This window comes from Culex quinquefasciatus, chromosome 2, assembly GCF_015732765.1.
Source record: "Culex quinquefasciatus strain JHB chromosome 2, VPISU_Cqui_1.0_pri_paternal, whole genome shotgun sequence".
Classification (NCBI taxonomy): Eukaryota; Metazoa; Arthropoda; class Insecta; order Diptera; family Culicidae; genus Culex; species Culex quinquefasciatus.
In genome coordinates this window covers 177,215,615-177,238,845 of record NC_051862.1, presented here as the reverse complement: position 1 = coordinate 177,238,845, position 23,231 = coordinate 177,215,615, and the positions used below count along the sequence as shown (strand labels likewise).

General features: G+C 37.5%; 1 protein-coding gene across 2 annotated transcripts; it reads left to right on the top strand.

Annotated features, from left to right (window-relative positions):
- Positions 1-9,124: 9,124 nt before the first annotated feature.
- LOC6033188 (CCHC-type zinc finger protein CG3800) lies at positions 9,125-22,362 on the top strand. Of its 2 annotated transcripts, none has more exons than XM_001843616.2 (3): positions 9,125-9,286; positions 9,661-10,077; positions 17,638-22,362. In XM_001843616.2, exons 2-3 carry the CDS (start codon positions 9,846-9,848, stop codon positions 17,886-17,888), a joined length of 483 nt encoding a protein of 160 aa, XP_001843668.1. In that variant the 5' UTR covers positions 9,125-9,286; positions 9,661-9,845; the 3' UTR covers positions 17,889-22,362. The 2 variants fall into 2 exon arrangements, with proteins under 2 accessions (XP_001843668.1, XP_038107736.1); XM_038251808.1 differs by having other exon boundaries at positions 9,142-9,286; positions 9,658-10,077.
- Positions 22,363-23,231: the final 869 nt, after the last annotated feature.

Here is a 23,231-nt window from a genome sequence, read left to right as displayed (position 1 = left end):
TTGTTATTAAGAAAATACTAGAGGTGTATCGTTTTTTGACCCATAGTCACCCCCACTGAAGGTACCTGATATGAGAATGAATGGAATCTTGCCTACTCACTTACTTGTGGTTAAGAATTATTTAGTTTGTACTCCGTTGGTTTTGACAACAATATGAATATAAATACATGAATGATAAAAAGAAAGTGAAATGTTCGGACATGAACAATAGAAGCAAGTGTTGACTATTGAAACAATACTTTATCAACCACCACGAGATGTAGCAATGTAGATCGATAGATATTAGATGTTTTTTACATTCTTTCAATGTGTTGTTATGTAAGATTTTTTCCTTCTTTTGTTAATCATTTGACTTATGTGACTAAATTCTACCATATTTAACTATAAAGCAGAATGATTATTTTCAAAGAAGGGAACACCTGAAGAAAATAAAAAGCTTTTCAGAAAATCAATGTGTAATAAGTCCTGTCAAGAAAATAAATAGCTTGAGTGTTTTTTTAAAGAATGAAAAACCTCAAGGAAAAATACATTATACATTGATTTTCTGAAAAGCTTTTTTTTTATCTTGAGATTTTCCCTTCTTTAAAATACACTTTCTTTCATCAAAGTAATGGGATTTTATGTAAGAATTTTCCCTTCTTTTGTTAATTCTACTAAATTTCAACTAGTTTTTGTTAAGGAACTCTGCACTATAAAGAAGAATGTGTTTTTTAAAGAAGGGAAATCCTCTAGAAAAAAAGCTTTCAGAAAATCAATGTATAATGTATATTTTCTTGAGGTTTTCCTTCTTTAAAAATACACGATCTTTAATCGATGTGATGGAATTTCGTGTAAGGGATTTCCCTTCTTGTGTTAATCAGTTGACTTTTGTGACTAAATTCTACCAAATTTTTTTATAAAGCAGAATGTTTATTTTCAAAGAAGGGAAAACCTCTAGTAAATGAACAGCTTTTCAGAAAATCTATTTATAATGTGTACTTCCTTGAGGTTTTTCATTCTTTAAAAATACACTCAAGCTATAAATTTTCTTGGGGTTTTCCCTTCTTTGAAAATAATCACCCTGCTTTATAGTAAAATTTGGTAGAATTTAGTCACAATAGTGACCTGATTAACACAAGAAGGGAAATCTCTTACACGAAATTCCATCACATCGATTAAAGATCGTGTATTTTTAAAGAAGGGAAAACCTCAAGAAAATATACATTATACATTGATTTTCTGAAAAGCTTTTCATGTCTGCCTGTGTGGATCAATCGGACCGCGCACTGGACTCACAATCGAGAGGTCGCCGGTTCGAATCCCGAGGCAGACGCAAAATGTTGAAAAATAGGTTTTGGGCACCTATGCTTATGATTTTCTGAAAAGCTTTTAATTTTTCTAGAGGTTTCTCTTCTTTGAAAATAAACATTCTGCTTTACAATAAAATTTGGTAGAATTTAGTCACAAAAGTCAACCGATTAACACAAGAAGGGAAATTCCTTACACGAAATTCCATCACATCGATTAAAGATCGTGTATTTTTAAAGAAGGGAAAACCTCAAGAAAATATACATTATGCATTGATTTTCTGAAAGTTTTTTTTTCTAGAGGATTTCCCTTCTTTAAAAAAAACACATTCTTCTTTATAGTGCAGAGTTCCTTAACAAAAACTAGTTGAAATTTAGTAGAATTAACAAAGGAAGGGATAATTCTTACATAAAATCCCATTACTTTGATGAAAGAACGTGTATTTTTAAAGAAGGGAAAATCTCAAGATAAAAAAAAGCTTTTCAGAAAATCAATGTATACCGTAATCTGGGGTGAATCGGGACTACAGTCTGAATAGGGACAACAGTTTTTAGAGCACTTAAAGCATTTAAATGTGGAAACGGATGTACACATTTTGTTGGCCTGAGTCTGTTCTAACCGAAACCAACCAGAAAAATCAAAATATTGTTCTCCAACATGGTTAAAACTGCTGTCCCAATTCGCCCCATGTGTCCCGATTGACCCCAGTTTACGGTAATGTATTTTTCCTTGAGGTTTTTCATTCTTTAAAAATACACTCAAGCTATTTATTTTCTTGACAGGACTTATTACACATTGATTTTCTGAAAAGCTTTTTATTTTCTTCAGGTTTTCCCTTCTTTGAAAATAATCATTCTGCTTTATAGTTAAATATGGTAGAATTTAGTCACATAAGTCAAATGATTAACAAAAGAAGGAAAAAATCTTACATAACAACACATTGAAAGAATGTAAAAAACATCTAATATCTATCGATCTACATTGTTACATCTCGTGTTGGTTGATAAAGTATTGTTTCAATAGTCAACACTTGCTTCTATTGTTCATGTCCGAACATTTCACTTTCTTTTTATCATTCATGTATTTATATTCATATTGTTGTCAAAACCAACGGAGTACAAACTAAATAATTCTTAACCACAAGTAAGTGAGTAGGCAAGATTCCATTCATTCTCATATCAGGTAATATAAAAAAAATCCGGGAAATGTCCATTCCGGGAAACGTCCATTCCGGGAAATTTCATTCCGGATAACGTCCATTCCGGATACTGTCCATTCCGGATAACGTCCATTCCGGAAAACGTCCATTCCGGATAATGTCCATTCCGGAAAACGTCCATTCCGGGAAATGGAATTCCGGAAAATGTCATAGAATCTTTTAAGCGAGAGGCAGAACATTTAAACAAAACCGGAATGAGCAAGTAACGTTTTATTTGAAGAGAAACTACAAAACGCATAAAGCAAAAAACTCGATATGAAAAATTCCTTTGTTACATTTATAACTAGGTGAAAATAAAACAAACAATATTTTTATAGCAAATAAAGAAACATGTAAACCACAAACGGAAAACCGAAGATGTTTTGTTTATTATGATTTGTTTTTCAGTGTTTATTTATTTTGATTCCAAATTCAGTTTACTTGGTATATCCGAAATCCTTCGTTATTCGCTACTGATAACTTTAAATCTGCTGTAAATTTTAAAATATGTTTCATAAAACATATAAAAAAAATAAAAATATATATTTTGCTATTGATTTGGTCGGATTTGTTATATAACAGCTGAGCCCATTAATAGAAAAAAATAGCGAATAATAACAAGAGAAAAATCAACAACGATATTGTAATAAACATTTCAATATTGTTATTTTAATTGTAATAACAATTTCATAACACAAATGTTATCCAACTGTTATTACAAGATTGAAATAAGTAAGGGGAACGTCATGTATTTCCATCGCTCACATAATGTTTGTCATACCAGCTCTTTGATGTTCATTTAACTAAAATTGGGTAATAAACAGCTCAGTAAAAGGTGAGCCATAGGCCGTCCCAAAAAAATGAAAAGTTGTCAAATCTTCGGTGCTCACCCCTAGAATGATAGATTAGGATGTCAGGAACAATGTTTTCATACAACAAAAATTTCCCAAAAATGGTTTACAACTCGCGCGCGGAGCTTGAATGAAAAAAGTGCATTTTTCGAGTATTTTTCAGAAATGCGCGTAACAATAGTACTAAAGTCATTCAAATTTGGTCGCCTTGGGCTTCAAGTTATAGTTTAATGCCCCCTGAACAAATTCCTGTACAGACATGGTCCATAAAAGCTTGTGTTTGAGCATGGCAGGGCGTTTTAGGGAGAAAAAAATGTATTTTTCAGCTAAAAAATTTCAAAAATCACTCCCCAAAACGATCCAAAAAAATTTGCAGCCAAAACTATTGCATTAGCTTATAGGAAATTTTACGGAGATCATTTGTTTTATGCTAAAAACGCTTATATACCAAGAATTTTGAAAATCACTCTTTGTTCACTAAAATGCAAATATCTCGGCTTTGCGTAGACATAAATTGAATGTTAAAAAACGTTACTTAATCCATCGCATGATAGATCCGGACAACGTTTTCAACAATATATATGAGATCCGGCCTGAAAAAAGTTCATAAATAACACTTAAGTGCGTATAACTTTTGATAGGGTTGTCAGATCTGCAATCTTTTGAACTCGTTGCAAAGGGCTTTTAATTACCTATCCAACGACAGGTCGCATGATAAATCCGGACAACGTTTTCATCGAAATATATCAGATCCGGCCTCTAAAAGGTTCATAAATAACACTTAAATGCTTATAACTTTTGATAGGGTTGTCAGATCTGCAATCTTTTGAACTCGTTGCAAAGAGCTTTTAATTACCTATCCAACGATAGGTCGCATGAGAGATCCGGACAACGTTTTCATCGAAATATTCGAGATCCGGCCTCCAAAAAGTGCATAAATAACACTTAAGTGCTTATAACTTTTGATAGGGTTGTCAGATCTTAAATGTTTTTGACGCATTGGAAAGGTCTTTTTATTACCTTTCTAAAAATGTATAGCATGACGGGTTTTCTTACAAAAAACACCCTTTTTACAATCTTCCGGACTTTTGCTAAAATCGTTTTTTTAGCATAACTTTTGAAGTACTTTACTAAACTTCATAATTTTCAAGAGGGACTTATGGGACCCCAAGACGAATCGAATGAGACCAAAACGGTCCAAATCGGTTAAGCCAGTGCTGAGATAATCGAGTGCATATTTTTTGGTGCACAGACCCACATCCCTACACACACACACACACACAGACATTTGCTCAGAATTTGATTCTGAGCCGATATGTATACATGAAGGTGGGTCTAGGAGGTAAAACTAAGAAGTTCGTTTTCTGAGTGATTTTATAGCCTTTCCTCAGTAAGGTGAGGAAGGCAAAAAGCAAAATGATCTCCGTAAAATTTCCTATAAGCTGAATGCATTAGTTTTGGCTGCAAATTTTTTTTTTGAAATTTTTTAGCAAAAAAATAAAAAAAATTTCTCTCTAAAACGCCCTGTTATGCTCAAACACAAGCTTTTATGGACCATGTCTGTACAGGAATTTGTTCAGGGGACATTAAACTATAACTTGAAGCCCAAGGCGACCAAATTTGAATGACTTAAGTACTATTGTTACGCGCATTTCTGAAAAATACTCGAAAAATGCACTTTTTTCATTCAAGCTCCGCGCGCGAGTTGTAAACCATTTTTGGGAATTTTTTGTTGTATGAAAACATTGTTCCTGACATCCTAATCTATCATTCTACCACAGACAAACAGACGTGACTCTTCATACAAATTATTTTTGAAATCCATCGTCCTTCATCAAACCACCAAATCACGGCGACGCCAGCGCTGCCTGGTGAGCTTATGCCGAAGCGCAGCCCAAACACACCAATACAAACCCATTACTGTCATGTGTCATGTCAGTGTATGCGTGAGACAATCAAGCCTTAACGATTGTAAACATTAACAGCTGTTTCGAAATAATTTTGTTGTTGCTGATCATCAGTTACAAAATCAAAATAAATAAATCAAGACCGACGGCCGAAAATGACGGTTGGTCGGTTCCTCGGTCGATTCCGTTTCCAATGGCAGAACCTCATGAGGCAAATCATGCGGCAGCACCTGCAGCGATGCAAGACAAACACAATGACAGAGACCAGACCACTGGTCCTCCCCGTTGCTTGCATGTTCCGTCTAAGATTCCTCCTCCACCGAAAACATGAACCATTACACCTGACACCAGATATCCCGGTCACGAAAACACCAGTAGTGACCGCCGGAATAGGAAAATCCAATTCAAAACTAACGGAATTGATCCCCACGATGGGCGTTTGGAAACATCTGCAGGGATCGTGTCCACGGCGCAATTAAGTTGCCAGCGAACAAAACCAAAAGGGCCGAATGAGACGTAAAAAGTCACGAAGAGTGGCACTCACGATCGACGCAACATCGTCAAAATGCCAAAAGGACGACCAGCAGTCCGATTGATACACCCAATGTCGTGCGTGTCGAAGAAGTGCCCGTAAATGTCCGTTTGCTCGTGTTTCCGCCGGAACACTACGTCCGGATGAAGTGACCTTCCGGCGGGTTGAACTGGAGGCACTCGAGGTGGAATGCTGTTTTTTTTTTGTTTTCATTTGCTGCCTCACACGTGCTCATGCTCAACTTAAAAACAAAAAAAACACGCATCACACACACTGAGAAAAGACGGGCGAGCTGTCACGACAGCAGCGCCATCAGCCCCGGGTGAGTGGATGCCGAAACAAAATTGAATTTGAAATAACCGTTTTTGGAGGACGATGGTTCGGCACTCGAGTGTCCCGTCTGTTTGTCTGTGATTCTACCCAGTCACGGCGTTCTAGCAGGATTCTAGCAGAGTTCTTAGAGAGCTGGATATTCTTACAGCATTCTAGCAGAGATGTTCTACCGTTCTAGCAGGATTTTGGCAGAACCAGCTCTGCTAGAATATTTCGTGACTGGGTAGGGGTGAGCACCGAAGATTTGACAACTTTTCTTTATTTTGGGACGGCCTAGTGAGCAAGTAATTAAGTGTTTACAAAAGTGTTGGAAATTAAGTTGTTTTTATAGACAAATCCAGCGAAAGCTCAACGCTGCTTTTTGATGGTGAGAGATTTGACAGCTCCCATACTAAATGTCTCGATTTTCATACTTTTTGTTAATTTTCTTTTAAAATAAAATACTTAACATATGAAAACTATATATTTTTGGTGCCCAAAATTCCTGCTGAATCGAATGGTGTACTTATCTCGATTGCAAATTTTTCGAACAGTTTTTATTTTAATAATATTCTAGACACATTTTGTGCACCTAATCAATCAGTACTTTCATCATAAATAATCATTTTATTGCTTAAAAATAGAGTTTTCCAGAGCTCCCATATTCAAATACATGGAAGCTGTCATTTCTAACACCATTGGCCACCTAGAGGCCATTTCAAACTGGATTCGTCTATACATCAATTCCATTTGAAAAGAGCATATCTAAAGTTTTTTTAATAGGTCCTATAATAAAGGTTTTTTTCTAACTTTCATTTTTCAATGGGTTTAAATAAATGAAAATAAACATTTTTATGCACGTTTCTATTGTAAAATTGTCTCAGGATTTTTCAATGGGTTTAAATAAATGAAAATAAACATTTTTATGCATGTTTCTATTGTAAAATTGTCTCAGGAACACAAATATGATTTAATTTAAAACCAAAAAAATCACTAAATGGAAAAGTATCTATTTAATATGTTAAACTGCCTTACCCAAAGCGTTCTCAGTCTCGGATGGTAACAGATGTCCCCTACAAGCTGCAGGTCAAATCGACTTGATATCTGGATGGAACACTTTTTTATTTGAGTTTGAAAATGGTGCTGGTTTTTCACTAAAATGCCAATAACTCCCTTTAGATATAATAAATTGGGATGCTCTACCCTGCATTTTGTTGCATTTTTTAAGCCCTTTCAGATGCATTTTGAATTTTGAAATTAAATTAAATTTTGCTCAAGTTACAGCATTTTTAAGATTTTTGACGTTTTTGATCTTTCATACTTTGTGTCCCGAATTTCCCCACTTCTCGTTGACCTAGGAATCCTGTTAATTAACACTTCCCATTTTTGAGTATGTTACGTAAAATTGTCCGAGGAATCCGATAAAAATACTTCCAAACATAAGCTCTTTAGTCCAAACACCGACAAAACGGCATTTACAAGTTTCATTCAACCGTTTCAAATATTAGGCTATTTTGGTTTTCTGTTTTAAAAACTATTTTCTTTAAAATGCAAACGAATCTCTTTTCATTTGCGACCAAGACAACTATAATCGGTTGAAATGGCATGGAGTTATGATTTTTTGAAAAATGTGTTTTTTTTTTTGAGAAAATTGACGAAATTGTCCGTTTGAGACCACCCTAGCATGGCGTAGGGTACCCTAATGGCCAAACATACAAATGAGGATCTAATTATTTTGGCCAATGAGCCCCCAGAAAATTTTTGAGCCCGATCGGAGAACTTTTTTTCGCTGCCCTCAACTGTAAGTAGATTATTATGATCATTAATTAAATATATCTTTAAAATACCATTTTTATTTTTGGTAGGTGAAATATACCCATTTTAATCACTCTAAGCCGTTCGACCAATTCTCATCACTTTTGCTGTTTTCCACTATTAAATCAACATTTTCAGATGTGTCAACAATGCAGAATTGCTTGCTCACTTTTATTTGAGCTATTTATTACTTTGGAACAGTCAAAAACTCTTTATAAAAGCTGAAATTCATAATCAAAGTGCTGATAGGCCGATAATAGAAATAGGCTGAGATAGGGTATAGTTCCCCTATATGTATAATTTAAAAATTTCGAAATATTTTTGTCCAATTGGGTCCTAAAATGAAGCTTAGATTGCTGATATTATTGTTTACAGCGATAAAGCTTATTTTTATGAGTACAAAGACCCTTTGTACGACCACAAAGAGTTTAAAATGGATTTTTAAATCAATTTTGAAAAATTAACCTCGCGGTCCTTCTTGACAGAAAAGCTCCTACTTGACAGCTCGTTCCAAAGGGACCATAGTTGATCCATCGAAAAAATGTTGTCCTGTCAAAAAAAATTTTTGCATTAAAATGAAATAAAGTGATCAGAAATGGTTTATAATCGTGTTTTTTACCGTTGTACATAAAAATTGACATAGGGCTTTAGTACCCAATTCACTTTATTTCTCCCACCGTGTCTGAAAAACGGGGGTACAAAACAATTAAATCCTTCTGTCAAACCGGTCCACCAAACAACACCGAAACCGGAAGCAACCCCTGTCAAGCCGGTCTACCTGTGCAGTTGCACTTCATTTGTTTTGGTACACATCTGCCTTCTCTCGCATTTGCCGCCGCCGCCGCAAATCAAAAGGAGAGCGCAATATTTTTTTCGCTCTCGCAAAGTTCGATGCACACGCATGAGACGAAAGATGAGAGAGTGAGAGCAAGAGCGAGGGGGTTGAAGCAGTGCTGGCAGATTTGTGGTTGATGATTTCTAAATTAAATTTTAAAGTTAGTTTTTGAAGACTTTTTTATATTTTGAGCATTTTTGTAACTTCCGGTGGGAATTTTTGTAAGAGTGTTGAATTATAAATTTCAAAACTGTTTCAGTTTCCTCTAGAAACCTTGATTTTTCACAAAGACAAAAAACTTCATCTTTGGCACCACTGCCAACCGGCAGTTTCCCCGTCTCTTTCTGTCTCGAGGTTGCGCAAAATGCTCTCCCTCTCTCGTTTTCGCTCTCGCCAAAACTGGCCGCCCTGCTTCTTCAACCGCGCCGGCACGACACGAACGCGGCCGAAAAACGTCATTCGAGTGTGTAATCGTGAATGAGACCAGAAGCAGTGCTGAGGCCGTCTTTTGTGTGCGCCAGCGGACCGTGTTTCGCGGTTGGTTAAAAGGTAGGCCGCGAGAATCCGGATTTGGCACCGGTGAAAATCGCGTGTGGTTCCGGGGGTGTATTGCGGGAATAACCTCGGATTGCTTGCGGGAATAACGAGGGGTAACTTCCGGTTGAAATTTCGCGACTTTCGTGGGGGCTCCCCCGTGGGCAGTGAAAAATCGACATTTTGATTTTTTTTTCTCCTAAGTGCGTCGTGGTTTTTTCCTTTTTGTTGGCAGTTCCGAGCTCAAGAAATTGTGTGCGAATAAAACAAGACTACGGTGAAAAACGTGTACGGGTTGAGTTCCTTCCTAAAATCTTGCTTTTTCTTCCCTCGATTCCATGTTGGATTGGTGAACCCCTCCCCCCCTTTTTCGGAACCGGTGTCAGCAGGAGAGAGGAGTCGGAAGGAGTGTGGTGAGGAGAAGAGGAGAGAGAGAGGAGTTGTGTGGCGCAGGAAGTAGTAGCAGCAGCAGGCAGGAACCGTAAGATCTCCAGAGGCGAAGTAGGCGACGACGACGACGACGGAATTTAGCAGCAGCAGCAGACAAGAGACAGTTCAGAGCAACCTTCAAGAAATGTCTGGAAATACGTGCTTCAAGTGTGACCGGCCGGGCCATTACGCCCGCGACTGCCAGAACGTTGGCGGCGGCGGCGGTGGTGGCCGTCCCGGCGGACCCCGTGGTGGCGGCGAGCGCCGTGAGTTCGGAGGCGGTGGCGGACGCCGCGAGAAGTGCTACAAGTGCAACCAGATGGGCCACTTTGCACGTGACTGCAAGGAGGACCTGGACCGGTGCTACCGTTGTAACGGTAAGTTTCTGCCCCCCGAAAAAAAAACTTTCACCGCGTGTGTGACCATCAAAATTGCAAATGTCCTCCCAAATGCCGAGCCTTCTCGCGACACGCAAATTAAAAATTTAACCCCTCGTCTCAAAAAATTTTGCATCAAGTCACCTTGGAAGCCATTTTTTATCGATTCCCAAGAAAATGCACATAAATTTCCGCCCGTCCCGCGACTTGGATCGCAGCAGGCCGCGCTGTGTGACGTGACGTCGGTGGCCGGCACATGAGAAAAGACGAGAGAGAGTGTGGCAGGGCAGGAAACGGACCGCTCTACCGCGTGCACTCGCAAGTCGTTGGCTTTTCAACGACGTTGAAGGCGCGCGGTGGCGCCGACCACGACGCGGCCAGTGCTGCCAGCGAGAAGTGTGGGGGTTGTTTTGAGACAGAGAGAGGGAGGGAAAGAGAGAGTGAGCGATTTTGTTGACTGACCCAACTCGGGTTGAATTTTTGTGGGGGTTGGAGAGGCGAGATTTTGTTTTTGTTTTCTGTTTGGCTGTTAAAATTACATTCGAAAGTTATTTTTAGGTTTTTTATTGTGATTTTTTGCAAGATTTATTGCGTAGATTGTCAAGTTCAAGATTTTTTTCTTCCAACATTTTTTTTCTCTTTTGTGTTCTTTATGCGCCAAATTCTTCTACATTGCTTTCTGAGTTTTGTCGAGTTTATTCTAGAGTACTCTGTAATTATTTTTTATTTTTTTAGTGTTTATGTTCTTGTTACGTTTTAGTTTAAATACTATTGGGCCTATTCTAAAACCTTCATCAGCAGCTTTAACTATTGTTCATACTTTTCTGTGATTTTTTTACTGCTCTTCATATTTTTTTTATATTTTACGGAGCGTTCTTTTAGTTTTTTTAGTCCTCTAAAATATGTCAAAAAATGATTCAAGCTAAGGTTCCAAATCCATGTAGCGTTACACTGGAATATGAATGCAGAAAAATGGATTTTGAATTGCTTTCAGTTGATCAGACTTTTATTTCCATCAACATTTTGGAGTTTTTTTAAACAAGAAAATTTGCCTTCTGATTTTTCGGGGCAATTTTGAAAAGGGAGCCTTATAATTAAATAAGGCACTTCCAGAATTTGTACGGACTTACAGTGAGTCAAATATTTGTCCGTACCCCCGTACGGGAAATGTTTGTGATATACAAGTACATAAATTCGACTAAAGTGCCATGTTTTATACATCAATCGACGCGGCAGAATGTCCTCTTTAAGACACTGTCATTGGATTTGCAAAAACTTTTCTTAAAAAATATAAAAATTGTTTACTGAAAAAAGTAAAAAAAAGAGGTCAAATAATTGTCCGTACCCCTAGTAAAAGTACAAAATCTGATCGATTTCAGTGAATTTATTTATAAAATGTTGTTTCTGTGTCAAATACTAGTACCTCTAGCCAGTTTGTGACAACTTTGAACTTCTGATAACTTTGTTTAGTTAATTTATATTAAAAATTGGATTAAATTTAGTTTTTTAAAGTAAAACTTATCGAAACATTAGTTCATAAACAACTATTTTTATAAAATTGCTATTTTATGTTTTAAGAGTCTCTATTGAACATGTTTCAACAATATTTGTTCAAAATATACATCTTTTTATTGACATTTTTCGACCAAAAATACTGTTTCGGAACAATACCGTTAAACAATCCGGATCGTCCCGGAACCGGTTCAACCCCTCGGAGGGAAATTTTGTGGTGATCAAATAGAGGACAAAAAAACCCACCTCTTGCAATTTAAAGCATCCAATTTCGTCCACTACAGCCGATTACGAGTCCCTAGTCTGAAATTTGAAATTTTCAAATTCCCCAAGCAAAACATTCTGTCCCAGGACGGTACAGAAATTCTCAGCACGGAAAGTGAAAATTTCAAATTTCAGACTAGGGACTCGTAATCGGGCTGTAGTGGACGAAATTGGATGCTTCAAATTGCTAGAGGTGGGTTTTGTCCTTTATCTGACCACCACAGAATTTCCCTCGAGTTAAACCGGTTCCGGGACAATCCGATTGTTTAACGGTATTGTTCCGAAACAGTATTTTTGGTCGAAAATGTCAATAAAAGATGAAAACAATGTATATTGAACAAATATTGTTGAAACTTGTTCAATAGAGACTCTTACAACATAAAATAGCAATTTTATAAAAATAGTTGTTTATAAACTAATGTTTTGATAAGTTTTACTCAAAAAAATCTAAATTTAAACCAATTTTTAATATAAATTAACTAAACAAAGTTATCAGAAGTTCAAAGTTGTCACAAACTGACTAGAGGTACTAGTATTTGACACAGAAACAACATTTCATAAATAAATTCACTCAAATCGATCAGATTTTGTACTTTTACTAGGGGTACGCACAATTATTTGACCTCTTTTTTTTACTTTTTTCAGTAAACAGTTTTTTGTATTTTTTAAGAAAAAGTTTTTTGCAAATCCAATGACAGTGTCTTAAAGAGGACATTCTGCCGCGTCGATTGATGTATAAAACATGGCACTTTAGTCGAATTTTATGTACTTGTATATCACAAACATTTTCCGTACGGGGGGGTACGGACAAATATTTGACTCACTGTATATTATTGAGACCACAGTTTGGAAAAATCACGTAAAACTTTCGGATTACACTCAACCCCCGGTGGTTAGTCACTTCTTCGTTTGACACTTTTTTAGTTTGTACCCCGTTGGTTGGTCAAAGTCAAACTAAAAAGTGACGAACTGTCACTTTTTACACAGCGCTCACGCACACTATCAAAATAAACGTTTTGTAGTGTGTGTGAACTCCGTGTAAAAGGGGTGTCAAACTAAAACGTGACCCCGTTCGTTTGACAACAGTTGGTGTCAAACCATCGGGGTTTGAGTGTATCTTGTTCCTAAATTCATTCGACACATTCTCCAGCGACAAAAACGACACGTTTTGTCTCATAGGTCAAACATTTAAAATATTTATAAGTTTTTTTTTTCAATTATATATCGCAGCTGGTTAAATAATTGCAAATGTTGTTCATAACTAAAATATGAGTTATTAATTTGTATTAACCCAAAAGGGGTCGAAATTTCACTATTTCTCACTCCGTTGCAACGTCACGGAGTAATCGATGTGGCAAACGGAAAGTTCAAATAAAATTATTTTTTTTCGCAGTCATTACTTGAAGAAAATTAAATTTCCAATCCGAATCTTTAATAATCTCTAATTTTTGTAATTGTTTTGATATCAAACGAGACATATTTAAAAAAAAACGTTACTTAATCCACCCTTAGGTGGTTGGTGCCTTCCTCACATTTAAAAGGTAATGCTATCCAAAATAGGGCGGACCTTTAAGTGTTCAATCAATTTGACTCATTATTCAAACCATCAGATTGGGTAGTCAGATCTTCATATTTCAGGGCACTTATGTGCTTACAACTTATGACAGGGTAGTCAAATCTTCAATTCCATTCGTGCTCGTTGGAAAGGCTTTTTAATTACCTATCCAAAGATAGATTTGGACAACGTTTTCATCATGAAATCTGAGATCCGGCTTCAAAAAAGTACACAAATAACACTTAAGTGCTAATAACTTTTGAAAGGGTTCAGATCTTTAATGTATTGGTCGCATTGGAAAGGTCTTTTGAATACCTTTCTAAAAATGTATAACATGCCAGGTTTTCTTACAAAAACCACCCTTTTTACAATCTTCCGGACTTTTGTTAAAATCGTTTTTTTAGCATAACTTTTGAAGTACTTAACTAAACTGCATAATTTTTGAAAGCGACTTATGGGACCCCAAGACGGATCGAATGACGCCAAAACGGACAAAATCGGTTCAGCCAGTGCCGAGATAATCCAGTGCAATTTTTTTTTATCAACATCCCACCACACACACAGACATTTGCTCAGAATTTGATTCTGAGTCGATAGGTATACATTAAGGTGGGTCTAGGAGGTCTAATTGAGTGTTTAGGCCGTGACAAATCTCGATAGGCGTTAAATAATGTTATTTGAGACAGTTTAGTTTAGTTCATATCAAGAGGAACTACATCGAGCATGCAATACTTGCATGATGGATTTGGTAAACGCTATTCATTCTACACATCTAGGTACTTCAAGTTCACATCCGTGTTAGGGAAGCGCTTTTCGGTGGCTTGTCCTGTAACTGGGCGTTGTTTAACTAGGCTGTACACAGAAAAAATGATGATAGTATTCATCAGGGAATGGTTACAGATTTTGTGTAAAAAAAATGATTAATTTTACCCCAGCAAATGATGAATTTTCATCAGTTATTGATGAATATTCATCAGGTTCACGTTTTTACACATTTTTTATGTAATATTACTCAAAAAAGAGGTAATATTCAACGTACCAAATTTTCAACATTCCAAAATTCATCCCGGAGAGAACAGTCCGAAGAAAAGTCTATCATTTTTGGCTGCACCAGTAAGGTAGCAGACCAAGGATGTACTTGCGATGTACCACGAAATTGAAGCAAAAAAATAAAATGTCAGTGCCAGGGTGGTTAAATCTTCGCGATTTTCGCGATTTTCGCGAATTTCGCGGATTTCGCGGAAATCTAAATTGCTCTCACCGAGCAGGATTTAGATAAATTTGCGTTCTTTCTTCTGGAAATACTAGATTTAGACAAACATTTTCACTAGCCATCGAAATCTACGTTGTATTCCTGAAGATAGACCCACAGGAACATTCAACAGAAATCCGCGAAATCCGCGCCGCGAAAATCGCGAAATCCGCGAAGATTTTTAACCACCCTGCAGTGCTCCCTCTGGGTTACTCTGTGCTGTAGCCCACTTAAAAAGCAATCAAAAAAATAAAAAAAAGACCAAAATTGATCGAGAATACAAACATCAATTCTCCCTTACAAAATGTCCCAACGTCTCTTCCAAAACGTGAATTTCACTAAAATATTGTTTAGTTTTGGCTGGGGACCATCCAAAAACCACGTGGACACTTTTTTGGAAATCTCTAAGACAATTGTTCATACAAAAACCCGATTTAATATCACCAGAGGTGAAATAGAGCCTTTCTTACAAAATGATGAAACTCCGAGAAATATATTGGTTTTTCAGAAACATAATGATACCACCCAGTGAGAATTTTACCTAAAGCTTCGAATCTTTTTAGGCTAAACCTCAAATGCCATTTTTTTAATTCCAGAGGTACATAATTTGTCGCAAAATATTTAAATTTTATTAAAAAAAACATATTGGATTGAAATTATTAGAAAAAAAATAAATAGTCTATGATTAACTTTAAAACATATGTAACAGTAGTTGTTCGGTAACTGGGCGTTGTTTAACTGGGCGCTCGATAACTGGGCCGTAGCCCAGTTAAAAAGCAGACAAACGTCAAAAAACCAAAACAAACCAAAATGACCGAGGGGTTAATGGATGCAAAAATCATATTCAATAAATAAAAAAACTTTTTTCAAACTGTTGTTTAATTTCAAGTTACAATTAAAGAAAAATTAAAAGTAATCATTGTAAATAAATTTGAGTAACTTTTATTTTTATATTTCATCTGGAAAATATTATGCATCGGTGTTCCCCTCGATATTTTTTGTTCAGCCCAGTTAACGAGCAACATTCGGTGACTGGGTTACGTTCTCAGCCCAGTTACCGAACAACTACTGTATCGCTATTGCACTTTGTCGATCAATTATGAGAAGCCAGAAAGAACACTTTCACGCGCAGCGTAAAGCGCGCGAGCGTTGAAGCGCTGGCGTTGAAGCTTCGACTTGACGACTTGTCGAGCTTTCAGGCGAGAATGAGCCGGGACTTCAAAATTGATGTTTATAGGAAAAAATAGAGTAAAAATAAAAGGAAAAACACTAAAATGGCTATATCTCTGGAAATACATTTTGGAAAAGCTTAAAATTTTGGGCCCAAGTTTATGGCGCATTTTTTCTAATGGCTTTTTGTTTGAAACTGAATTCTTTTAATTTGATAGTGTTATCTGTAAAATAGTCCAAGAAATACCTGTTCGTCTCCGACCCCACGGCTACAGATCTGACTTATAAAAATTGTGGGTTTTTCGAGCGGTTTTCCAATGATGGAAGACACAAAATTTAAAGAGCGGATACAGACATCGCTCATGTATTTCAGAAAAAGAGCTCTCAAAAATCAGGCTTTGAGTTCCGGGTTTCGGGCCAAAATTCAATCGAAAGAGCGCATCCTAACCTTCAATTTAGTAATAGGATTTTTTCCTGGGACGAATCCTCGCCGTACACGAATTTTTTAAGATTTCTGAGAAAAGAGTTTTTTCAAAAGCAAACCTTAAACCTTTCTTTTGTAAGAAAGGCAACAAAAACTTTTTTGTATGGAGCGTGGACAATCGCCATTGATGATGTGGACGGTTTGTTTTTATGTTACCTAGATTTTTTTTTTATGTATTCGAGGTACTTGAAGTTCACATCCGTGTTAAGGAAGCACTTTTTCGATGACCAATTTTGTGCATTCTTGGAATTAACTTGAAGTTCACGTCGGAGCTAGGAAAGCGCTCATATTGTAGGGAATTTTAACAACTTTTTAAAGCATTGTATTTTTAAATCGTTGAACAATTGCGCTATTGTTGAACGCTAAATAAAAAATTGCTGATGAAGTTTTGAATCGATTGGTGCACTTTCATCACTTTTTGAGTTATTGATGCATTTAGTTGAACCAATCGTGTGCTTTCAGAAATTCAGAAAATTCAGTACGTTGTTCTAGAAACTGAAGGAAATTCAGTTTTTTCGCGAAAACAGCACTGCCCCTGATCGCATAAATGTCCCATATGCATTTTCATCGATTTCGAGTTATTGATTCAGTTTGGTTCAAAATTGTGTGCTCTTTCAAAAGAGCCTATAACATCCAGTACTTTGTTCTAGGAATCAGGAGGAAATCCAGTTTTTTCGCAAAAACTTAACACGTAGCCTTATGTATGGGACAAACTTGCCTTGCGTTTTTCTCAGCTTGTAACAAGCATAACCAAAATGACGAAGAATTGACGAAGAATTCAAATCTAAAGATCCTTGCTTATATAGAGAAGCCTAGTTCCCCAAGACGCCACTAAGTGGCGCATGCGAACAGATCTGAGCTTCTCTCGCTTTGGCAGTCGACTGTCAACTAAACCAAAAATGAAGATCTCCCTTGCTTAAATAGGGAAGTCTAGTTCCCCAAGCCACCACTTGGTGGCGATTTGGCACTTTTAGGATTTTCCCTCATCCACGGCTCGAGCAATACTAAGCAAGACCATGTGATGAAACTATTATTTATAATTTTTCGTGTAGTCAGTAGCTCCCAAAAAGGCAAGGCATAGTTCTCTTAGTGAAAATAAGAAAAGCGAGAAGTTCTTAGTTTACCGTGGGCGGAGCATAGGTGAAATGGCGTTTAATCCAAGTTCTTCGTCAAAAAAGTTAAATACTTGCTAGGGAGGCCAGATATTGCTAATACCACTATATTTATAAAAATGTTCTTGTATTGGTTTTGTGCGTATATTCAGAAGATGTCTTTCCTAATCGGTTCCCCCCATCCCTTCTTCTCCCCTCTACAACCCAACAGGAAGCGGCCACATCGCGCGCGAGTGCAGCCTGTCGCCGGACGACTCGTGCTGTTACAACTGCAACCAGAGCGGCCACCTGGCCCGTAACTGCCCGGAGAAGAGCGATCGGGACCTGAACGTGTCCTGCTACAACTGCAACAAGAGTGGTCACATTTCGCGGAACTGCCCGACCGGGGACAAGAGCTGCTACAGCTGTGGCAAGATTGGCCACCTGAGTCGCGACTGCACAGAGAACAAGGGCCGCGATTAGAAGTCGGGTTATGCGTCGTCGTGGTGCGCCAGCAGCAGCGGTCTCACAGCAAACACCATCAACAACAACAACAACAGCATCGTCAGCAATAGCAGCAGTTTGAACCACATCAACAACAACGGCGGCGGTGGCCAGGTCGGTTACTACCACCGGATGGCTCCGCTGCAGAGCAGCAGCAACAACAACAACAACAGCCCCCAGACGGTGTCCTGCGTTCAGCAGCAGGACCAGCAAAAGCAGCTTCTCTTTGGTGGGATCAACCCGTTTCACCATCAACACCTCCAGCCGCCGTACGGCGGCGGGACGGCGGGCGGATTCGCCGAAAGTACCATCAAATCGATCGGCACCAACTCCGCGACCGCCGCCGCGGCTGCCTACCTGCTGCAACAGCAACAACAACAACAGCAGAAGAGCTACTACAACACGAGCGCTTCGTCCCCGATTGGGGCCCACCTTGCGGGGGGCGGTCCCATCGGTGTGGGAGGTGCCACCGGTGTGGTGGGGTCATACGCTGCTCCGTCAACTGTCGCGGCCGCTGCTGCTGCCGCTGCCACCCTTCACGCAAGCAAACCACGATTCAAATTATAATAAATGATGATCATTGAACAATATTGATTGCAGATAACTGATGAAGAAGTTTAAAAAAAGAAGAAAATCACACACTCACTCACACACACACTTTCACGAATGAACTTTTTTTTGAAAATCAAAAAAAAAACATTAATGCAGAAGCGGCAAACAATTTAGGAGGGTCTCTCGCGAGGAAGATACAAATCTATATTGATTCAGACACTCTCTCAAACATAAGCGTTTTATGCTATTTATTGTTTTTTTCCCTCCCCCTTTCTTTCATGTTCTCTTAAACTGTACGAAGCGAAAGCGTTTGATAAAATATACACTCACACACTATTTCGTATATTGGAGAGATCTAAATAAAAAAAACTAAAAACCCAGATCAAGGAAGAAATCAACCGCTGAAAGGTTAAAAAAATTGCGTTTTTTTTTTATTTCATCATTTTTTTTTTCTTTTACGGTTGAGGGTAATTTGCTGGTAAGAAGTTTAAAGTAGTTGAGTAAAGACTTTTTTTTCTATTTTATATATATTTTTTTTCATTTCCTAACATCTTGTATTTATCTATCAAACACGGCGCAAAATGTAGTGTTGCGTTTTCATAATCGTAGCGTTAGAGTTTGTTTGCAGTTTTCAATCAGCAAAGCAAAAAAAAAAGAAAGTCACATTTGAAAATGGAACCCAGTTCGGTTATTTGCGCTTAAAGGTCCCACCCCTTTTCCTCCCATTGACAAAATTGTGGACTCGCTGAGCTTGCGCTGGGGTGGTTTTCCGGTCTTTGGGTTGGTTGTCGGACGTGGAACAGCTGTATCGCTCCAACGAAACGCGCAAGTTCTACATAGCAGACTCGGGAAGCTGTTCAATAGCAGCTTTGAGAGAGTTGTGCGAGCGGGTATCGACACGGGAGGCACGATTTACAACAAGTCAGTTCAACTACTTGCTTATGCCGACGACATTGACATAATTTGTGGTGAACGAGTTCGTGTACTTGGGATCGCTGGTAACTGCCGACACCATTGTGAGTACTGTGCCAACCTTGATGTATGGGACCCCAGTGTGCCGCTGTAAACAAAGCCCAAATGACAGTTTCACAGTGTCTACAACCAGTTTAGAGATCCAGAATCGTATTCAAGCTGGAAATCTTGCTTACTTCGGATTACGGAAAACCTTGACATCTGACAAAAAGCTAAAGAATTACAAAGCATCTGGTAAGGAAGGTATCGGAGCGGAACTCATCAAGATTAGTGAAACAGTCAAGATCTGGGATCCAGAATAGCTTCTGGTTTGTCAACAAAGTGTTTTCCCTTTTTCGAAAGTGCAAAATTTCGCTGAAAGTTTTCATAGGTGTCGCGAATGTTATCAGGTAAGTCCCCGCCGAAGATGATGACCGTTTGGCCCTGCATGCGTCCTCCTCGTGAGTGCGAAATCGGAACCACCCGTGCGCAAGTTTCGCCGTTTTGGTTATATTTGTCCTCACATTTCCGCATAGAAAGAAACACAAAAAAGATTTAAAGCGTTATTGGAAGTAAAACATTTAACAAAACAAAAAAAAGTCATAGATCTTTGCGTATTAGTCTAAAACAAAATATTTACTAAATACAATTGATTGAAACATTATAAACTTAAAGAAGAAAAAACAAGCAAAATCTATTAAACAAGAAGAGAAACAAAAAAAACAAACCAAGTAAGAAATTTTAGTGTCGATAAACGTCTATATATTAAAGAAATCAAGAAAATGTAATCGTACAAAAATTAAGAAGCAGCAGAAGTAACAACAACAACCACACTCACAATAGAGAGAGAGAGCGAGGAGCGAAACGCGAAGAGAAGGCATCAAACAGAGAGAGTAAAAGATTGAACAACCCAAACAAAAAAAAAAGGCAATGAGAGAGAATGCAAGATGAAAGAGCAGAAGTCAACACTAGCGAAACTAACACAGAAACAGACACACACAAATCAAAGGAAGCGAAGCGAGCAGAACGAGGGAGGATGAGCGAATACACTGAAACAAAGGCGACGAAGAGAGGTAGAAGAGAACAACACAACACACGATTCAAGCTATGTTATTCTTTTTTAAACTGTGATAACAGCCAAATCTTGAGCAAGCAGACGGATTGAGATGAGATTTAAAACACACACACACACACACTCAAACTGAATCGAACTACTAAACTGAGACGAGCAGCGAAATTTAACAAAAAAGAGTTAATAATTCCAAAGTTTTGTATTTTTGATTTCTCTAATTTTTGGAGTACAGTGAGGCACTTTGGGCAAAAGTGTCTCGAGCTTGAGCGAGAGGATTTTGTTCTTTCTACGGTAAAAATATTACATTTTATAAAATATGATGAAGTTATTGGGAAACACACTTTCGGGAGAGTTTTCGGTTCGGCGAATAAAAAAAAACCGTTTCCTTAGCCGTCCTCGCGTTTACAAAATATTCACTAAAAACCAGTACTACTGTAACAAAATGAGAGAAAGAGAAGCAGAGTAAAAGGGGTACCACGAAGCTGAGTTAATTATTAAACAGAGCAAAACTTACAATAACAGAGAAGAAAAAATGTGTAACAAATGACACGGAAAATGCCCGGAGGAGCAGAAGAAGCAAACAAAAAATATACTACGAAGAAGTACTATTTGTGGGTTATCGTTTTATGATAACGTTGACGACGCTCGATTTGTTTCTATAGTTTTACTACGTTCTTTTTTATACAACCGGGACAGCCAAGCAGGAGAATTACGCTACTTACTGTAAACTTTAGGACAGAACACAAGAAGAAGAAGTAAATGTCCACAAAGCGGCGGGAGAGCAAACAAAAAAATAAAATACAAAAATGTAATGCAAAGAGTACCTTTTAAAAATTTATTAAGTTGAAGACAAAGAGCAAACGGGACGATATTTTTACACACAACAAAAAAAAACTCACACTCATTCAGCAAAACTGCACGTTTTCCGTGTTGTTGTTGTGACCAGGTCGAAGAGCTAAAAACAAAAGTTATAGCTAAAAAACAAAGTAACCTTGGCAAAGTTACGGCGAAATGGACAGTGGCGCGCGCTTGCAAAGCGTACAATTCTAATTCCTAAGTGCTCAAAACCAAGACGAAGGCGAAAATGGATCGGAGAGAACTTTTGTTTATTGTTTCGAAAGGTACTTATCAAAAAACAAAACAAACAAAAAAGAAGATGTAAATCAGCGAAGGCGCGAGAAGACCCAGAGCAGAGAGGAGGTCTTCTCGAAACTCTCAGGAAGCCCGACGTTCTGACCCTGACCATGTGCGAGAAAGGCGAAGGCGCGCGCAAGGTGTCGGAATCGAGGCAAGACGACGAGCGTGGAGAGCTGTAACAAACACACACACTTACACAATTGTAGAACACACACACACAAAACAAACAGAACCAACAAAATGTTCTTTTTTCTATTAGTTTACTGCGCCGATGAAGAAGACGAAGAGACGAAGCTGCTGACAGGAGAGTTAAAAAAGAAAACACAGAAAATCGTAATCTTGTAAGCTACACCACCCCCCTTGTACTACTCACCAACACAGAGGACAGAGAAGAAAAACTAAGAGTAACGAACATCAGTTGAGAAGAATAACAAACAGAAGAAAAGAGAAAAAATAGATCCCGCCCCCCTTAAAATGAGAGAACAACCCCCGAGACAACCCCCTGTATTCTAACTGCGCGAAAGAAGAAGACAATGATGATGAAGATGGAAGAAGAAAGTGAGAAAAAAACAGCAAGCCAAGATGAGAAGAAAGCGAGAAAGTGAAGAACAACAACACATATACCAACAAAACAATGAAGCATGCAAATAACGACGAAATCTGCGAAGAAGAAAAACATGAATTAAAAAAGAGAAGAAACAAAACGTTAAAAAAAATCTTAAAGATTACAAACAAAAAAAACAATGCACTATTATTATTACTATGAAATACTACAAGCAGACAAAACAGCAAAGCAAAACAAAACAAACAAAAAAAATGAGAAAATTATTGATGATGGTAATAAATACATGCATAAAGAAAAATCCACACAGAAAAAAAAAACTGCAAGCCTTTTGTAAACGAAAAGAATTGTGAACCAAAAAAAGTTTAAAATTTAATTACTTCGTTGCGTTTTGTGTTTTTTTTTTGGTCGCTGCAAAATGTCTGCCTTGGGGTGATCCGCCTATTTTGCGGGTTTTAAAATAAGTGAGTAGCGGTTAGTATAAAATCCTAAAAATTGTTTAAAAAATATTTCGCCTCCTTTATAGTTCCAACATAGATTTTTTCATAAGAAAATTTTAAAATTTTGTTGCAGTTTTGGGGATTCAGTTGCACAAACTTTCAAGTTTTAATCTGTTTCGTAGTCATGACCATCCATAAACCAAATATATTGAAATTTTCTAAAATGCATAATTAAAAAATCAGAAGTTTTAAAATTAAATAACCTAGATAATTCTAAGACTTACAAATTGTAATAATTTTGGCCGATTTTAGCGAGACACACTTTATGGATGACGCCGAAATAAAATATTCAAAATTTCAAAAAAAAATACACATTTCAATAAAAAAAAAAGCGCTGTAGAAAGCATTATTCATCAGTACAGTTGTTTTACAATTATTGACATGAATTTAAAAAAAATATTGGCAACGGCTTTAAATTTTTTTTTATTTTGGGTCCTACATGACTTCAAAAATGTGACAAGGTTATTTCATTTTCTGTAATATAAGATGGAAGCTAAAATGGCGTCATTGTAGAATTTAAAAATGTAAGAATTTTAGAATTTTGTAAA